At 44.5% G+C, this 20,448-nt stretch overlaps 1 protein-coding gene across 11 annotated transcripts in view; it reads left to right on the plus strand.

Moving 5' to 3' along the window:
• The window catches only part of OBSCN (obscurin, cytoskeletal calmodulin and titin-interacting RhoGEF), a 3,169,051-nt gene that overhangs the window by 2,576,367 nt on the left and 572,236 nt on the right, over positions 1-20,448 (plus strand). For all 11 annotated transcript variants that reach the window (XM_069647058.1, XM_069647065.1, XM_069647061.1 and 8 more), the window contains 2 exons: positions 10,503-10,655; positions 19,057-19,102. In XM_069647058.1, coding sequence (XP_069503159.1) covers positions 10,503-10,655; positions 19,057-19,102 — 199 coding nt within the window. The remainder of the gene's footprint in view (positions 1-10,502; positions 10,656-19,056; positions 19,103-20,448) is intronic.

Raw genomic sequence — 20,448 nt, forward strand, 5'->3', positions numbered from 1 at the left:
TCGGAGACAGATCCACACTACTCCTGTCTTTTTCGTCCCGTGGCAGACCATGACATTGAGGTAAGCAGACCCTGTAATTTGATGCACCATAAGGTGTTGTGTGAATAAATGGCTAGACTATAATTTGCATCTACTAAAACAACAATTGAAAAACCTTCTATAGAAACTCCCCAAAAAATAATAAGGCCAGGCCTGAACACAGATGTCAGAGCATCAACCCCACCTTGAGGAGAAATAAAGAAATTAAAAGATGACAGCAAAACCCACACAGTGAGTCCTCACACTCAGGTAATCGGTCCTCCACAGGTAAATACATTGAAGATCTAGCCACCATTCAGTGGCAGAAGACAGAACTCAAAGAGCCGCATTTCCCTGTGTAATCAATGTTGGATTCATCGGTGCCATCTCAAATAGAACCCTCTGCATTGGAGTATGTAACTCCATTTCAAAGGGATCTGATACACAAATTCACAGAGGGGATCTGTCTAGATTCTCTCTCTATATATAAGTCGTGATAGGCCGGCTGAATTCCAGAACCTTTGGGCATTTCTAATACCTATAATTCACCCTTCATATGGGTTCCTCCCATAAAGACCCTGATCCACTCAAGCAGCTTTTGAATGATCAATCAGAAGTTGTCCTACTACAAATTGAGAGTGATCCCTGAATAGCAAGTAGGTTAAAAATGCAGACATTGATGTGAGCCCAAAGCCAACTCTCACACCAGATTTTGTCTCATTCAGAGCTACAGGAAAGTGGGCGTATAACACATTGAGGAGAACACTCATACGATAGCAGATACTCTTGAGCTAAAATGATTTAAGGCTCTCTTAGGTCACCTTGTTGCTCTTTCAAAGAGCATTTATGGAGTTTAGAAGATACATGACTCTTTTCCAAATACTGATAAGGATCTAGCACAAAAACAAAGGGCGGGTCATTCATACCCTTCTTTTTCTCATGGTCTATTCCAGAAAGCCTTATGATGCCAGCTACTACATTTGGTTCCATGGCTGCTGAATATCCTTCCAATCCCATGACAGGTTATGGAAGAAAATTGGTGCATGGTGTCTACAATCTTTTGCATCTGGTATCTTAGAACTGCCTGCATGGAAAGTGTCATTTATGCTTTCACGACACACACACACTTTGTGGGATGTGGTTGAATTAGCCAAATACATCTGGAGATGCAGGGTGCCTTCAAGTAGCTAGTCACTGACAGTATAGAAACTGTGAAACATATCATTCAGACCGGTTGAGGCATTGCAGTCTCTTTGGGAAAATCCATGGGAACTGAGGCATTCCTAAACTTCATTCACAGGCGAAGTCTGGTAATTTTGCAGCCAGTGTGCAAACAAACTTCAAAATTCTATCTAACAAATAGCAAAGTCTTTGGGTTTTGGTTCCTCATCGTCTACTTTCTCCTACTCCTCAGGAAGAAGAAGATATCAGCCATAGTATATAATAAGGGCTGAGGTGGTACACAACAGCACCAAATCCAGCAGACAAACTGATCTGTGCATTCTGCTAGGATAGTCTCATCTAAACCTAAGACTTCAAATGAAATACCTTCAAATACTCCCTCATCTTCGAAACCTTTTTAATGTACTCCTCTTACTTCACAGCAAGAGTTACTTATCAAAGGCAGGCTGGCTGCATTTCTTCGCAAGGACATGGTGGAATATTATTACAGAAAAATGGATCCTACAGATCATCAGTAAAGTGTATTGCCTGTCTTTCTTACCACTCACAATCCCCACTCTCTGCCTTCGCCTCCTCCGTAAGCACTCCTTCTTCAATAGATCACTCTGTTATTGCTGAAGGCAGGGGTGGAGCTTGTTCTAGCAAGGACAGCCAGGAAAGGCTGGTATTCCTATTACCTCCTGTTACCCAAAAAGGAGGGAGGGCTCAGATCCATCTTAGATCTGAGACTGCTTAACAATAGCCCCAAAAGTAGTGGTCCAAAATGATTACCCTGGTGCAGGTCCACCATGCACTACAGGTGCATGACTGGTTCATGTCTTTAGATTTGCACAACACATATTATCACACACCTATCCACCACAAACATCATATGTAGCTTTGTTATGTGGTCAGAAGCACTCACTATGAGCTTGCAGTGCTCCCATTCAGATTCGTTTTGACCCAGACAGTATTTATGAAGGCTATGGCAATCGTGGCAGCCCATCTGCATAGGAATAGAGGGCACTTTGTTCCATATCTCAGTTATTGGCTCCTGAGGGTCACGTCAGAAGAGTCATTACTAGAAGATTGCAGCTTCCTCTATGAGTTGCTCCATAAACTTAAAGAAGTCCTTTCTACTACCCACACACCTCTGCATTTTATTGTGTCAACAAGCAGTCACACCATGGTAACCCTCTTCCAACTGCACAGTAGAGTCACAGCTTGATTGTTTTTTTAGGATGCTAAGGCTTATAGTCTCCTGCATCTTCATAATGTAGGAAGCAAGCCTGCATATGTTGTTGCTACAGTGGTTTGACAAATCAGTTTTCCCCATTCAACAGGTACATAAGGACAGTATCTTACCCCCAACAAGATCTGCATGACCAACCTCGTTTGGGGGCCCAATTCTGGCAGATGTGGCTGATGGCCACCCTGGTCACAAATATGCCCGTGATGGAATCAAGCCCTTTTTTGTGGAAATGTCTGTGGGCAGACTAGAATAAGCTCTTCCAAATGAAAGGGCAGGAATTCAAGGCAATTTGTCTGGCATTGACATCCTTCTTACCATCAATCAGAAGATCGACTGTACAGGTTCTCACGGGAAACACCATTGCTATGCACTACATCAACAAGATAGGCGGTGCAGGGTCACTAAAGCTGTGCTGGGGCCATGCTTCTGTGGTTGTGGACGATTGATAACAAGGGGAATGTGGCAGATTCTGAATTTGCTGGCAGTCTAAACACTAAGGTTGGCATGATGAGTCTGCTCATTTGGTCATCTCTATGTATGAGCTACACAGGAAGCCTGTGGAGCAGAATGTCTCTCTGTTGGGACTTTTCCAGATCAAGCTTATCGTGACCAGCTCGAACAAGAAGTGCAAGATCATCTTCCCAAAGGAGCTTGCAGTGGGAGGAGCCTGATGCCCTGGTGATTCCCTGGAAGTTCAACCTATTGTAGATGTTCCCTTTATTCATGCTGACTCCTTGAGTGCTGAGGAAGCTGAAGCAGAGCAGACCAACAATGATATTGATCATTCCGGACTCTAAATTGACACATGCTGATGTGCCCTCCTTGAGCGATGCCTGGGAGGGAGAATTGTCTGTAGAATGCTTGCGACAAAGTACTTCACCATAACGCTGGGGTGCTGAGCATACATGCCTGGACATTGAGAGGCTTAGGAGCAAGGAGGAAGATCTCTTTCAGAGGAGGTTGTTGGTGTGATGCTCTCTGCTAGGCACTTATCATCTATACTTATTGCTGGCTCAAATGTGAAAGGTGTTGCAGCTCGACCCATTGTTGTTCTGCACCGGTACTATTCTGGAGTCAGATTTGAATGTCGGCATGATTAAGGGTTAGTTGGCAGCCCTGTCCATTTTCAAAAGCGCACCTGAACAAGGGTCTTATTTTGCCACGCACATGTTCCTTCAATTGCCAAGGGTCTCATCAATTATTACCCTGCTAAATCATATGTTGTTCCTCCTCAGGACCTTGTCTTGATTCCAGTAGATTCTAAGAGAGATTCTAATAGTGGCTCAGTTCCATGTCTATGCATTCACATCCACTGCTCCTACCTTCATTTGAAGTTGCATTTCATGTATTGCTCACTTCACTCAGAAGGATCTCAGAACTGCAGGCACACCCTTACCTGCTTTGTAATGCTCCAAGGAGAATACTACCTTCTTCCATAACAAGGGTAGTTTAAGAATTCCATCTGTAGCAAAAGATTCACTTTGCCAGTCTTTTTTCTTCCTCCTCACACATCAAAGATGGAGGAGAGATTCAATCATTTTACCTTTTCATATCCAATGAGTATGGTCTTGGCGGCCGACTCTGAATTTTGCTGGACCAAAGAAAGGCAGAGTGGTCACCAAGCAAGCCATCTCCAGATAGATCTTTCTTTGTAAGAAATCAAGTTACAATTTTGCACAGAAGGAATTCCTAGAGGTATGCAATGCTCACAAGGAAAGGGGCCAGGCAGTCACTTCTGCATTGCAGTGTGGTTTCGCCATTATGGACATTTGACAGGCAGCTAGTTGCGCTGGAGGGGTTGCTTCATACCTTAAGCAAACATTATCATTCGGACTCCCTGGCAGGTGAGAGTGCAAGAGTGAGCAGGTTGATCCTACAAAAGTTCCTTTTATAATTTCATTCTCAGAGTTCAACTCATTACAGACTTCTACCTCCTCTGTTGTGTTTGTGGCTTGGGTTGGGGAGTCTTTTTTAAGATGAGGAATCTGCTGAGGGAAAGTATCCACTAAAAGAACAAATTACTTACCTCTGCTAATGTACTTTCTGCCGGATGTAATGTTTAATCCCACACATTCCTGATTGCACTTGCACTGACCGTGCAGGTGCAGTCCTCTAATTGGAACTATGCAATGATCTTTAAAACAAGTTTTTAAGAGTGACAATTCAGTCATTCCTGCACGGGGTCAGAAGGCAGGACTGAAGGAAATTGTGACAGTGGCTTTGCATATATGAATGGATGACATCACTTCTGGCACTATAAAGTGCCCTAGGAGTCATGATGACTGTGACCCCAGATTTGCACATTGCCACCTTGTGCCCGAGAAAACATTCCAGAGCAGACTGCGTCTGATGAGGATTTCATAAGATAAGGAATCTGTCAGAGGGATCATTGTGTTCATCAGAAAGACTATTACCGAAGTAAAGCCATTTGGTTTGTTCGACTAATGAGACTCCCAGATTTTGCTAGGCATTTTGGCTCCCAGTTTGATTCTTTATGATTTGTTTCATAACCCCCATCTTTCAAAAGGTCTTTACATCATTCTTTTACTGCTGTTTGCAATTCCACATATTTGCGGGCCCAGTACTCCACCATTTTTCTTCCTGTAGCAACGGGCAGTTTTAGATGTGCATGCAATTTGTTGAGGGGATTTCATAGCACTTACATTACGGCTGTTTACTATTTTGTGGGTCTTGAGGTCCGTATTGTACAGTCTTTCCCTAGAGCTGCGAAGTGCCATACGTATTCATCCCACAATAGCTACTCTTCTCCGATTTGTGGTCTATATGTTACAAACATATAGGTCTTCTTTCTCCACTGTTTCCCATCTGGAGCTCCATCTAACAAGGATTTTCAGTTCTCCTTCATGGGAGTCATCTTCTGTTTCCCTGCATTCTTGCTCCACAGAAAATGTTGATCGAAGTGGGTTGTGGTCACTGTCGACTCAGTGGCTGTTTTCAGAGTCATTAAATCAATACTACATATCAGAGAGACGAGTATGTAATCAATTATAAAACTTTCCTGGCCCGCATGGAAGGATGGGATGATTGTGGAGTGGCCATGTCTGGTGTTGAATGCTGTCAAAAGCCACAGCCCCACGTAAGGTTCTTCCAGATATTTTCAGAGCCTAATGTATGGCTTAGCCTGCCTGTTACAGGCAGCAGCAGAGGTAGACACTTTCTTTTACATATTAACAAGCCATAAGTCTTGTTGGTAAGCTCTTCCTTTCTTTTCTTTTAGTCGTTGGTATCTTTCTGTTTATGTGGTTTTGTGGGTCACTAAGCATACAGTATTTCCTGTTATGCTGTTTATAGTCTGAGTTAGTTTACTCTTCTTAATCCTTCAACATTTTCTTCTGAATCGCAGTTTGCTTGCACCACAGAATGCCTATATTACCATGATAGCAGAGCTACGCCCATCAGATGTCCTTTGTCTTTTTTTCAACCTTTATTTTTCCTTGTTTGGGGCTATCTGCACTTATTAATTCCAGAATGTCCTTTTGTTGAACTAGGGAAACAAGGTCTCTGGTAACTCATGCTCTCTTTGTAATCTTGCTATTTTATTAGTATTTTATAGTTTAAAGCGCAGACCTAGCTCGAGAGCAGCAGAGCGCTGCACAGAGTGTGGGTAGCCGGAATGGGGTGGCATCTTTTAACCTTAGCGCGTTACTGTGAGTTTTGTGCATCGGTATGGTATGTGTGTCCATTTGAATTAGTCATTGGTCACGCGTTGTTGAAAGAGCCATGTTTTGAAAGATTTTTGAAATTGGAGAATTGTGGGGACATTCCGAGCTGAAACCCCGATCGAGTTCCAGAGGACAGGTGCATGACAAGAGAAGGATTGTTTGCGGGCCCTCTCTTTGCGGACGAGTTGCGATTCAAGCTGCTTGGTTGACTTACTGTGCTAGGAGCGTGTACCACCAGCTATGTGGAGCCTTGCCACCAGGTACGCTGGTGTGCCACTCGTTGCTGCTTTGTAGATGACACATACAGTCTTGAACAGTATCCTGTCCTGGAGTGGAAGCCAATGTAGGTTGCTTAGGATGGGGAAAATTCAATCAAATTTCAGTGCTTCAAGAAAAAGACGTGGTGTAGCTTGGTATGCTGCTTTTAGGGGAGCCAAGTGAGCAGCTGGGAGCCCTGTCAGGAGAGCATTTCACTCATCGATGTGCGAGACCACAAGGGCCTGCACTATGGTCCGGAAGTCCTGTGACAGGATGAAGGGTTTGAATTTTCGAAGGGTAGAGATTCTGAGCCAGGCTATTTGGGCCTTCTTGGCTATGTGTTTCTGGAAGGACAGATTGCTGTCAATGGTGAAGCCTAAGGCTTTTTGCTGAGTCTGAGAGTTGTGAATCAAATCCTTCTAGGCACATATCATTGAGCCATTATTGGACAGACAAGTTGTTTTTTAGTGGGCGGACCGATGAGGACGAATTCAGTCTTGGATGGGTTTAATTTGAGGTAGGCAGTCGACATCCAGGACTGGATGATGGCTAGGTAATCGCGGAGACAAATGATGTCCTGCACGCCACTTACTCTCATGTACAACTGAGTATAGTCTGCATATTGGTGGATGGCTATATTGGGATCTTTGAGGAGAGGCTCCATGTAAATGTTAAAAAGGATTGGTGAGAGGATGGAGCCTTGGAGAACTCAGCAGGAGACCTGGAGTTGGTCAGAATGCAACAAATTCATCTTGACAGCCTGGTGTCTGCCTGAGAGGTAGGAAGCAAACCAATTCAGGATAGTTCCAGAGAATCCCATCCTGTAAGCAAGGAGGGAGAGAAGGATGCAGTGGTCAATAGTGTTGAATGCAGCAGAGAGGTCAAGTAGGATGAGGAAGCATTATTCGCCCCTATTCATGAATTGGCGCGCATCATCCACCACCTGGATGGAGAATCTCTCGAGGCTAATTTTGGGCAGAACCCTGACTGATAGTCATTTAGGAGGTAGAGTTGTTCAATTCTAGCGAGTAGTTGTTTATCAACTACTTTTTCCAAGATTTTGCCAATGAACGGGAGGTTTGTAATGGGCCTGTAGTTGGCCAGGTCGTCTGGATCTAGGGTTTGTTTTTTAAAAAGAGGTCATATGAGACCTGTCTTGAGGGTGTCAGGGAATGATCCTTCTGCGAGGGAGGCCTTGATGATGCGGAGGAGCACATTGAGCGCAGGGCCCGTCACTTGTTTAATGATGGAGGCCAGAATTATATCGTCAGAGTAAGAAGTAGATTTGAGGGAAGCAATCATTTCTAGGAGATCCGGGGGAAAGAGGGGAGAGAATTCGGTCCAGAGGAGCAGCGTGCTTGCCGGGGTGCAGGGGATGCTAATGCTGTGAGAGGTTGATTCGATGGTCTCTCACATTTTGTCTATTTTTTCAATAAAAAATGTGTTGATTCTGTCGCATTTTCCCTGTGTTGCTGTTACCTTGGGGTCGGGTGAGAGTTTGGTACAATGTTGGTGTAGTAGTAAGCAGCTTTGGCCTCGGTAATCAGAAACCTACAGTTTGCACGCAGAGATTTGAGGTTGGTGCTCTGATTGAGCGTTTGTTGGAGGTTAGCTTGGGATTGTACCATGGGGCAGAAGGTGTGGTCTTAGCCTGGCTGGACTTTAGGGGGGAATGAGTATACACCAGTTTCATAGCAGAGTTGCTGTATAATTCCAGGAGGCCAGGGGCATTCCCTGTGGTGTGGAAGTCTGCAAATTTACTTCTAGCTCATTGACCGGGAAGGTTTTAAATGAGTGGTGTTGAGTGAGGAGCCGTTTAGCCTGACCTTTTTGAGCCGTAGTCAAATGAGTGACTGATAATGGGATGGCAGTGTAGTCAGACCAGTCAAGTGGGATAGGGTCTGCAGAGGTGATGCAGGGGGGTGATGTGAAGACTAAGTCTAGGGTGTTGCCTTTGTTATGCGTGGGGAGAGCAAAATTTGCTTAAAGACCATGGAAGCGATCAGTGTGAAATGCGTGCTTTGAGTGTGGTTGTCAGCCTGTTACTCAGGGATGTTAAAATCACTGAGAAAGACATTATTCGAATGTGCTAATTTGGCTGAGAAGAGTAATTGGAGATGTCTGCAATGAAAGAGTCACTTCTGTGAGGTGGTTTGTAGATGAGGTGGAAGGTGATGGCTTCCTTGTGTGAAAGAAGGAGCCGCAGGTGAGTGATTCAAATGAGCTTGCTCTGAGAGAGTGGATGATGGAGCATGGACAATTGCTCCTGTAGATGATTGCCAATTTGCCTTCTGCCCTTCCTGGCACGTCAGCATGTTGGATGCAGTAGCCTTTGGATAGGAGGGTGTTGAAAACATGTGCAAGGGATGGGGTAAACCATGTTTCAGTGATGAACAATGCATCGAGGTTGTTGTACGAGATGAGGTCAGCGATCTCTGCAGTGTGAGTGACTGCTGAACGAGCACCGATCAACATGAAAGGTTGTCTACGTGTAGGTGTTGGATGGGGGCAAGGGCAATATTGATGAGGTTCGCTAGGGTAGCTTGCCGGGGCTGCCCACAGCAGATGGCCATTCGAAGCCTAGTGAGAGTGGGGATGGGCTGTGGAGGGAAGATACACATGGTGAGTAGCAGTAGTAGCCATTAGTTTGTAGGTGAAATGCAGGATAGCGGGTTATGACCTTGGCCCTGTGAGGCCTGAACAGGCACAAACAGTGGAGGTCCTTTGCTGAGGACACTGCCGATGAAGACGCCTAAGGAGGACTGATTAAATAGGTGGTGGGCAGGGGCAACTGAGTGTCAGGGCCTGGTCACGTGACCAGCAGCCTACTCAATGCGGTCTGCCTGAAGCTGGCCTACAGTCCTTAAGTAGAGGCTTGGAAGGTGTGGAAATCTGGAGGTGGGCAGAGCAACTGTGTTGCCGGGCCTGGTCACGTGACCAGCAGCCTACTCAATGCTGTCTGCCTAGAGCTGGCCTACAGACCTTAAATAGAGTCTTGGAAGGTGTGAAAGCTGGAGGTGGGCAGAGCAACTGAGTGGTAGGGCCTGGTCACGTGACCAGCAGCCTATTCAGTGCCGCTGATATGAATTATTCTGTCATTGGCGGGACCATTCCAATTATCCTTTGTTTTTCTCAAATGCATCAAAAAGACATTTGTTGTTTTTATTCAATGTTTTAAACAAAATTAGGCTTCCCTTTCTTTGATGGTGCACAATGATGATCCTTAATCTGCTCTTCGCTTTTTTTGTGTGAGACCCACGTTTTAGGATCCATATGCCTGTCAATCATTCCTTCTCTTGGTCTCTGTTCTCTATGATATATCTTCCTTCTTTTGCAGCCATACCTCCGGGAATACCTTCTTCAGCAATTGCCTGCCGGGTGATGTCAATTTGTCCAATCCAGCCTTACTATTATAACAGAACATTGAATCCATGTAACTTTTTATCCAAATGAAGGCAGTTGATCCTAATCAAGTCTTTCTTTTGTTGGTGCATATTTTTAAAACCCATGTACCCTCCCCACCACCCAAAGTTCTAGGACCGAACTTGAGGCATTCACTTATTAGCTTGGAGGCTTACGATTAACAGTAGTGCCTACGAACTCACATCTACCTCCTGTATTATTCCACTAGGTGTAAGTACTACACCGGTGGCAGGGGACCTGTGTCCTGAACCCCCACACTTTTACTGAACAGTGACTGTTCATTAACATTTGGTGTTCAAGCCTCATATATCTGCATCATGTTTGACCATGTTCTGTAGCTCCTTTCAACAGGATACCTGGATCTGGGTCTTAAGTGCTACTAGCAAAAACACGGTATGATTGTTTAGGCAGAATTTGAGTACCGGGAATCCCTTCTAGTTAAGGTTTCACACTCATATTTTCCAAAGCAAAAAATCCTGAAGCACACCCCATCGGTTTTCTAGCCCCTCTTCTCTCATAATCAAACATTTGTATTAAGTCAAAATGTAGGATTGTTTTGTGACACATATAATTTCAGTAAGCATTTAGATGCATGCTTCCCTTCATGGCTTCAACTAGATTGCAAGCAACTATTTCAGAAAGGATTGTCTTCTGTAAATATGCGCTGGTATGTATGCTCTTCTCATCATGTTCTATCATTATTGTAGCATGACTTGCAGCTCCCCGTTTGCTGGAGAAAATGACAGAGCAACTCTAAGAAATGTGCAGAATGGGAAGGTTTCTTGGGACAGTCCTGATTTCGTCCAACTGAGTGACTCAGCTAAAGACTTCATTAAACAGACTCTACAGCCAGCTCCTGAGTAAGCACATATTCCTACCTTTTCAAAATGAGCAATCAAAAACTATTTGGTTAGCTTGATTCTTAAAAGCTAGATGTATCCATGCCAGGGCTTTAAGTGGGCCTGGGCTAGCTGGGGCAGGAACCCTAATCTTCAAAAAGTGCTCCTGCGTGCGGCTCTACCCAGGTTCTCTTGAGTCCTCCACTAGCCCTAGCCAGCACCTGAATATTGCTGGCATTAGCTGAATATTCAGAGTGATTTTATCCTTATTGTATTGGAATAGTTTCATGGTCATGCCTACATCATTGGGAAGGGGCCAGGATTCTGTTTGCCCATGTACAGTTTGTAAATCAGCAGGTTTCTGGCAAGGTATGGATGCTCTAAACTACATTTTCTGTGACCTACGGGAGCCGGAAGGAGAAGCCAGCCCCCACTAAGGCCCTACACCAAGGCCTTATCCTATCTTGCCTGTCTGGAAGTAGCTGCTGTGCTGGCCACCTCCTTATCATACCTACCGGATCCCATCCGTATGTCTGCTCATCCATGAGTAATATGCAAGACAGGTAAGCGTACCTGCAAGCACTTGTGCTCTGTTCACCCACTCTGACCATTTCTGTTCCTCTGACCATGTCTTAACCCCCACCAGCTTGCCCCTGTGGAAACAAGCATGCTTCCGTTATACAATCTCCCCATCTATCCACCACGTACCCACATGCGTTTCCTTACTAACTTGTCTTCATGCCTCCTCTTGAACTATCCCGCCTGCACTCTTATCAAACTAGAGAGTTCTCCCACCATTGATTCTATCACGACCTTCATACACAAAATCGTTTTCTCACATATGCTGTCCTTGTACCATGAGGTGAGGATCTACAATCTACATATCCCTAATGACTTTGTCCTCTTGCTGGTTTGCACATATATATTAGTTCTGCGCTGTTCATGTAACCTATTGCGCATGCAAATTCCTATTTGACCTGGCAGCCCTGCGCTGCTATTGTAACCTATCGTGACTGCAAATTCCTATTTGACCTGGCAGCCCTGCGCTGCTATTGTAACCTATCGTGTCTGCAAATACCTGCTTGACCTGGCAGCCCTTCGCCGCTATTGTAACCTATCGTGTCTGCAAATACCTGCTTGACCTGGCAGCACTGCGCTGCTATTGTAACCTATCATGTCTGCAAGTACCTACTTGACCTGGCAGCCCTCCGCTGCTTTTGCAACTTACACCGTGCACACATACCTACTTTGTCCCGTTCACTTGTGTATGCCTGACGTAGCTCCCGTACCATGAGGTGAGGTTTTTCCAGTCTCTGTGCTCTCACCTATTTTGTCTATAACGTCTACGCTGTCTTGCACTTTATGAATTGTTCTATGCACTTTCTATAACTAGCGCCCTGATGCCTCGGGGTTTGCTGCGTGGAAATAAACGCAAAAATAAATAAATAAATCACACATTGTAGGAAATGAATTTCTTGGCTTTCACCTCCGTGTGTCATCTGTTGTGTAGGGAGGGGCTAAGAAGATGACTGCTCCGGCGTGGTTCGTGGGGCAGGCCCCTCAGTTAAGAAACAAAAAGAAGTACGAGCACAGAAAAGGGTATGAAAGCAATGCACTTGCTCCCCAGCTGACCTCTGTGAAAGCCCTCCAAACAACAATAACAACTTTTTGAATCTTGCAAAGTTAGGGAAATTTCAAGATTGATTTTGACAAAGGTTCTGCCTGCAATTTGTTTATATTGCCGCGCAGGTGGGTACGTTTGATGCCCTATTTTCTTGATTTTTGAGGCATTATTTGCAGCAGATCTTCTCTTGGGGTTCTTTACAGGTCATTGTTTTAATATAGGGAAGCTTTTTTTATATACTGATTCAAAAAGTGTTGTCACATCACTGCCACCATAAAGTTCAGCATATTGGAGGGGTGGCTTCTGTCGTTGGTGGAGAGGTTGGTCGAGCAGAGAGAGAGGTTAAATAAGGGGCAGAGGGATTTACCGAGACAAAGGGAAAAAGAGAGAAAGGAGCAGAGAGGGAGACACGGTTTGAGGGTGTGAGGAAAAAGAGGTTGAGTAAGAGAAAACAAAGAAAAACAGGAAAACTACACCACTCTTAGCCCATGCCCAGAACTTTGAAGGCCGCTTCCAGCACGTGTTAGGTCACGCCCATAAATACATATGTTTTTGAATTGTTAGGGGCCCCCTCAATTTGTCGTCCCATTTAAGGCACATATCCAATCAGGAATGTATATATATTTTGCATTCTTCAGCAAACACTTTACTGTAACCATGTTTTACAACTTTCATTAGCAAACCGCATGTGCAGGTTTTATAAATAGTACACATTGCATCTAGAGTATTTTATTTGCTTTTGATTTATAGAGCCCTATATGCCAAAGTGCTTTACAGGAATAAAATAAACGGTACAGTTCATGAGAAACAATTGAGAAACACAAATTAACAGGCAAGCAAGGGAGTTTAAATTGCATAAGCAGGAAGCAGGTGAAGAAGAGAGAGCAAAGAGGAAGAGAAAGCGACTTCCAGTGTTTGGGGGCCAAGAGAGAGAAAGAACGAAACGGGAGTTAGCGCAAGGGGGACAAGGAACAGAAAGAAGAAAGAGAGATTCAGAGTGGAGAGAGCCGAATGGGACTTAGAAAGAAATAAGAGAAGAAACATATGGAGGGCAAGATTATGGAGACATTTAAAAACCAGGTAAAGGGAGTTAAAGAGCAAACATGATTCAAAAGGGAGCCAATGCAGTGAGCCAGGAGCAGGGGCAATAGAGTCATGAGAGGACAGAGAACAAAGGAGACAAATTGCGGCGTCATAGATACAACAGAGGGGTGACATAGGTTTTTGTGTGTTATTTGCACTTTGTGAGGAACCTGAGGGCATCCTCCCATCTACTCCCCTTGGATCCTCTTCTCAGGTGGCCTGGGAAAGGCCATCACTTTTGGATCCTGACCCTGGGGGTGAATAGGCAGAGGGGGATCACCTGGGTGGAGGGTCCTTGTGGAGTGGGGAGAGGATGTCTTCAGGTGAGGCATGGTATCCCCCTTTCCCCTGTCAGAATGCACTCTGCCCCTTCCTACCTGTATAGGTTATTTTCAGTCTGCCCCTGTTTCAACTCACACACTGTGCTTTTGTGACTGGGAGAAAAAAGAGACAACTAGTAATAATGCACACTTCTATTGATGCGCCCCACTCTGGTACTGAGACGAAGAAGAAGACTATGAAACACTACTATCATGGTCAGGCATGTCCCACTAATTGGGCTCAGGCAAAGGACTTATACCTGCAGCCAGTGGAAAAGCTACAGGTGTATTTAAGGAGTGGCTAGCAAATGGCAAGGGGAGATCTACCTGGGGGGCGAGATACGCCTGGGGCAAGAGAGCTGCCTGGGGCAAGAAACGCTGGGGAACACTAAAGACTCCAGGGAGCCGTCACAAGCAGCAGGGAGATCGGAAGCTACTAGCAGTGCTTGTCAGAGCTTCCAGCGCGTGAACGTGGAGCGAGAAACCACAGAGGAGAAAGCCAAAAGCACCCGGAGGAGCTGTCGGAGACCGGTGAGTGACCGAAAGGGAATAGTAAAACCCGGGGCACTCCTAGGGGCTGGGCTTTGGCATGAGGAGATGTTGATCAGATGAAAACTCATGGTAAGAGGGTCGGGAGACCCAGGGAAAGTTTTTCAATACCGAACAAGCTGCAAAATGTTTTATGCTATATCGAATACCAAACTAAGGAAACGTTATGCGAAGTACATGAAAGCACTGCATGAGTGAAATTAAAGTAAGGTGCATTTTCGAATACAGAGAAAGCAAGTAATAAGGCACTAATGGACGATGTGAAACTGTTATCCGAATGAAAGCCAGTAACAAGGGCTTAACAAACAAAGTGAAAAGAAATTATAAGCACTGTTGTGAAGTGTGAAAGCAAGGTGGTGAAAAGGAAAGCACCCCACGAAGTGTATGGTGTGAAAGTCAGGTTGTGGCAGAGGCAAGAAGCTGCCAAGGTGAAAGAGAACTGCAAGTGGACAATTGAAACAGTTTCAAAGAGGGAGCTTGTGTTAGCAAGGAAGTCCAATAAGAGCAAGTAAACATAAGAAAGTGCCAAGGGTTACCGGTTGTATGACTTGTAGTGGGTGGACCGTGTGGTCCAACAACTGCACCTAGACCGAGTAACCCTTACTTTGAGTGAACTAAGGAAAGTTAAATTACTGCAGCTGTTGTACCTATCCAGTATTGAAAAGAACAAGCTAAGTGAACCGTTCAAAAGCCCGAAAGGTTTCATAGGATGTTTGGTAACACTTATTGAAAATCAAGAGACCCTTTTGAACTGTGTAGAACTTAGGAAAGGGAACCCTGAGGCCTATTGGAACTGTGTTGAACTTGGGGAAGGGAACCCAAAGCTCTTTTTGTGTGGAACTGTTTTGAACTTGGGTAAGGGGCTGAAACGCATGCCAAGAGCTGGAAGAAGCACATAACTTTATTTGGAACACTATTTATTTTTGTGCTAACATCCCTACACATTGTTTAACTTAGTTGTGAGGGCAAGTATAGGTTTTGGACACAGACAGACCTTTAAGTTGACCTTCCTGACTCAGACTATCCTTAGTTTCTTTAGGTAGGGAAATCCCACCTTAGCATCGGGCAAGTTAGGCCTTACACCATCCTGCCAGTTCATCAAATAAAAGTGTTTTATTTGAACATTGAATTTGTTGACTGCGTCTTGCTTCATGATGTCTTCACAACTGCCTTTGAGCAAATCATGCTATGCTAGGCATTTAGACTCAAATAGTATCTGTGAGGATGTGCTAAGCATGCCTGTGAAGAGCGGTTATGTAAGGAATCATTTACATTCAAGCAATTCTATGGTTTTCTCTTCACTGGTATTCTGTCTCTTTGCAAAAGATGCCCAACTCAGTTACTGGCATTGAATTACAGACACATTTCGACACTTGCACCATACCAGACAAACGTTGTGACGTATTCTAAAAGGACATCTGCATGTATCCATCACTGATGCACACATGCAGATAAAGTTTGCATATTTGCCCAAGTAAGCAGGTGTTTCTGTGCACATCGCCAATTCTGAAATGAGATGTGCTTTGAAATGCTCAGAAATTAAGTACTTGAAGTTGTACGAGTAAGTCCGGATCAATGAAAAATACCCTGAGACTTCGGTTCAGTAATAAAGCATTTAAGATCATAACACATCTTAAAACTAATTTGGATAAAAGAGGTGCCTCAAGTCTTAAATCGTCAACCCTGACAACAACTGAAGAACTGTGGCTAGGGTCAACTCAGCACTCCTGTCACAGAATAATCCCATGCCAACGAGCCCCGGCTTGGGAGTTGGGATCTGCATGCACATAGATCAGCATCTACTACAGTAAGGGCCTCGTTACGGCCCTGGCAGATTGTATTGAAGGATTGGCGCTACGGGGTGGTCATCCGATGGGTTGGCCCTCTTTACAGCTGCACTGCTACTATGGCAGGAATGGATGGGTATTTCATTACATACCGCTGGTGATATTCCATGAAACTAAATGCATTCTTATTAAAAAACCAGCTTTGCTGTCCTCATCTTGAGGATGCAATGCTCTATATGCGGTAGGGATTCATACCACTGCTGTACATTTTGTATTATGCAGAGAAGAGTTACGAAGGATCCTTCTCTGCGTTACATCGTAAAGGTGATGGGAAGGAGGACACAAAAGATTCCCACATTTTCATGAAAATGGTGTACGCCTTTATCGAAGGGAACCACCTGCACTTAAGGGGACGTTTTAGAATTTTCACCACCACATCTGGGATAAAGGTACAAACTGGAGGAGTTACGAGACAGATTTTCACTTTGTAAACAGGTATGATATGATATGATATTTTATTTATACCACAGTCATACACAAGTGTTTCAGAGCGCGACCAAGCAAAGGCAGGGGAACAAGGGAGAACAAAAAAAAAAGAAAACCATTTTACTAGGCCCAGTGACATTCAGAACACGCAAGTGTATGGAGAAGGGAAAACGGGGAAAGTGCGTGGAAGGGGGAGAAGTGGAAAGTGCAAAACAGAGGAGAGAAAATAATAAATAATAAGTGAAATAAATAAATAAAAACGGGCAAGGAAAAGGTGGTAGTGCAGCACGCAAGTGGCAAGTGCATGATTGGTCAGATAGGGTAAGAATTAGTGAGAAGGCACACATTCTGTTGCCAGTCAAGTTTTCCTGCATTGGCTTCTTCTCCAAACGAACGTTTTCATGACTCCATCAATCTTCTGGGAGGCTATATTTCTTTACCTTTTCAGGCGTGTCTTCATTTCCTTTTCAGGTGTTCCAGGTTAATTGACAAATTGTCTCTAAGGATTCTGGTACTTGTATTTTTTGCACTTTGTTTCTCTCGTAGGTGACTGGAAACAACTCCCTCCATAGTATAAATCTTACCCTGGATAGGGGGAGGGGGGAAAGCCATGTTTATGGCTCTCCATTGTAAGGCATGATGGCCCTGGTCAGATATAGTATATCTGATAAGTGCTGAAGAAAGGTGGGGGACTGTATGGGTAAAGATACAGATCCCGGTGCAATGGCTGGCCCGCAGGCAGTGCAAGAGGGAGTCAGGGTGAGCAGGCACCTGGGCCAGAAGGACAGAGGCCAGGTGCATGGTGCCAAGAGAGAAAAACAGGTCAGCAGGGGAGAAGAGGAGCAAAGGAAGAGGCGAAGAGGAAGATCTTGAGGTGCTTCCGTAACCGGAGATGGCTCTCCTCAAGTTTCAAGGTGGCAGGGAGGCTGTTCGAAAGGGAGGCCCCAGCCGAAGACAGAGATCTACCCCCAGCTCGTTTCGTTGAGAAACAGCTGACCCTGAGGGAATTTGAAGTAGAGGAGCGAAGGGCTCAGGACGGGAGGTTTTTACGGAGGGATAGTTGAAGGTATTTTGGACCCAGCCCCCAGAAAGCCTTGTGGACAATGCAGAGGTTTTTAAGTTTAATCCTTGCATCCACTGGGAGCCAATGAAGGGTTTTCAGAGCTGGAGAGATATGATCCCAGGGCTTGAGGCCAATGACAAGTTTAGCAGTCTTGTTCTGGATTAGTTGCAGAGGGCGGAGAGTGGAGGCAGGTAGTATTTTTCGCTGGCAGTATTCCCTTGGGCTCCTCCTCCCCAGTGCTAAATACTCTTGAGAGCTGTAATGTGGTGGGTGTTAAAACAATTGGCATTTGTGAAATACCTACCTTTCCTAGTGTTTGAACCACAGCTCTAATGAGGACCTAAGTACTCAGAAGAAAACAAAGATATGGCTTCTCTGTTATTGCTCCTAAACATGTACTTCAATGCCATGATGGTGTTTTTCTGTCCACAAAGTAAGAACACACATCTGCAGAAAAGATAATGCCTATGATTGATGCTATCCAGCATGTTTTGATATGTTGTATCATATTATGTCATGCTATGATTTGTAACCCACTAAGGTGCTTTTCACTCTTAATTAGGATAACATAAAACAAAGTTGGGTTTCATATTTCTGCATGCATTCATATAGCCTTACAGACTGGCGGTGTGAGTTCTTATCGTGGGATAGTGACCCGCTGTGGGCCATTTATTGGGGCAGGGCACTTATCCCAACCGATAATCACTTCCTCCGAGATCTTTGAGTCTATTGGCACAGAGTTCTAATAACAATATAGGTTTTGATTTGTGGTAATGAAGTAAAAGAATATCACCTGCCACATTGAATGTGCAATGAAAAAATATACTCCCAGAGAGGGAGAGTTGAAATAATGATTTTGTACTTGTTCTGCTGATTCATTTTCTGTGTCCATGTTCCTCGTTTCCGGCGGAGGAGATTATGAAGAGAAATGAGAAATGCGTGTTATCTGCTTGTGATGACAGCATGCTCAAATACAGTCAATAGCTGTAGTTATTGACTGTATTTGAGCATGCTGTCAGTGCACTTTCTACCTGATGCTCGAGATATGGTCCATGTGTGTCGTTTATACAATTTTTCCATTATGTTCTTCTGTTTTTGGCACTTCATTTTGAGCATTCTGATAGGCTGAGAGGAGGTCATTAATGACCTTCATTTTCTAATAGAAGCCTTCTTCATAGACCAGTTTCACAACTCCTCGTGTATGTACCAGTGAGCTCTGCCCGTCTCACTCCCTTGATGTTGGATGCGTGTTGCTGAATCCTTATTACCCTTCAATCAAAACATGTTTTGTTCCTGCTTTTTGTACTTCTTATTGTTATGAAATGCACCAGAATTCACGCATAGTGGTTTCCCCAAATGCAACAAAAAACAGCATGTTAAGAAGCAGCACAGATCAGCAAGAGGCTTTCTGCAACATGCTGTCAACTGTGGAATGTGTCCTGTCATTGTAAAAAACGGCATTATGTCTTAATTACACGGGCTAATCTTTGATGTATACCTTTAATTTTAGAATGAGACCTACTGCTTTGGAGTGCCTGTCCCATGATTGGTTTCTGGTAAGTTGATTAAGTGTTCTCTAACTAGAATCTGTGTATTGCCCCACTAGACACCAACCTAAATTGAGCTATAGATGTTTTCTGAGCAAATGTCCTCAAAAGAGGCGGTGAGGACCAAATATTAAAAATGCTAAGACGTACTACAGGCCGTTCTAGAAAAATATATTCTCAGAGTGTTTCTCAATTGTGCATTATTTGGGTGCTACGTAATCAAGTCCAGCATAGAGTTGAATTCAGTGAGGACTAGAGCCAGGATTGTTCTGCAACACAGGTGAGTCTGGGTCTATGGGCCTGATCACGAGTTGGGCGGTATCCCGGCTCGGTTACCGGCCAACTTTATTAGTGTTAACGCCCACCCGTCCGGTGGTATTACCGCCGGATCACAGTTTGGGCGCTAACTGTAAGACCCCATTCGGTGCATCGGACGCAATGGGGAATTTTCGGCACAATTACTGCATGGTAATACTGCCGGTGATAATTGTGCCGAAAAAAATGCCGTTTTCTCAGGGTGTTTACCTCCAGCTCTGAGCTGGGGCTAAACACGCCAGACTCGTTAAAGGGCCAGCCTTAATTACAGTGGTAACACTGTTACCACCACATTTAATGGCTCCCGCCAAACTCGTGATGAGGCCTATGGGCTTCATCACAAGTTGGGCGATATCCCGGCTGGGATACCGGCCAACTTTATTTGCGTTAGCGCCCACCCATCTGGTGGTATAACAGCCGAATCATGGTTTGGGCGCTAACTGTTACTCCCCATTCGACCCAATGGGGAATTTTCAGCGCAATTACCACGCTGTAATACCGCTGGCGGTAATTACGCTGAAAATGGGCATTTTTTCAGTGTGTTTACCCCCAGATCTGACCTGGGGGGTAAACATGCCAGACTCGAGATTGGGTGGAGCGGTAAATGCGGCAGTAACACCATTACCGCCGCATTTAAGGGCTACCGCCCAACTCGTGATGAGGCCCTATGTCCTGTAATTCACATTGACAGATCAGAACTATAAGGTGTGTTGCATTTGAATTTGTTACACATGTAGGTACTGCCAATATTGATCATGGAGAACATTTTCAGATTGACTCAGGGCGTTAAATCCTATCCTAAATTATACCAGAAACCAGTGGAATTTCTGCCTGATGCACGAGATATGGTCAATGTGTGCCACTTATACAATGTTTCCATTGTTTTCTTTCTGTTTTTAGCACCTTCACACATCAAAGGGCCCTGTCTAATTCACACTCTACATTGTATTTTGGTGATATTTGTATCCATTTATACTTTTTGGCCCTGGTTTAGAGTATGGCAGGTTGGAAATTCACCAGATTTCCACTAGTGGAAATTA

This window comes from Ambystoma mexicanum, chromosome 2q (assembly GCF_040938575.1).
Source record: "Ambystoma mexicanum isolate Mex_15411 chromosome 2q, UKY_AmexF1_1, whole genome shotgun sequence".
NCBI classification, from domain to species: domain Eukaryota; kingdom Metazoa; phylum Chordata; class Amphibia; order Caudata; family Ambystomatidae; genus Ambystoma; species Ambystoma mexicanum.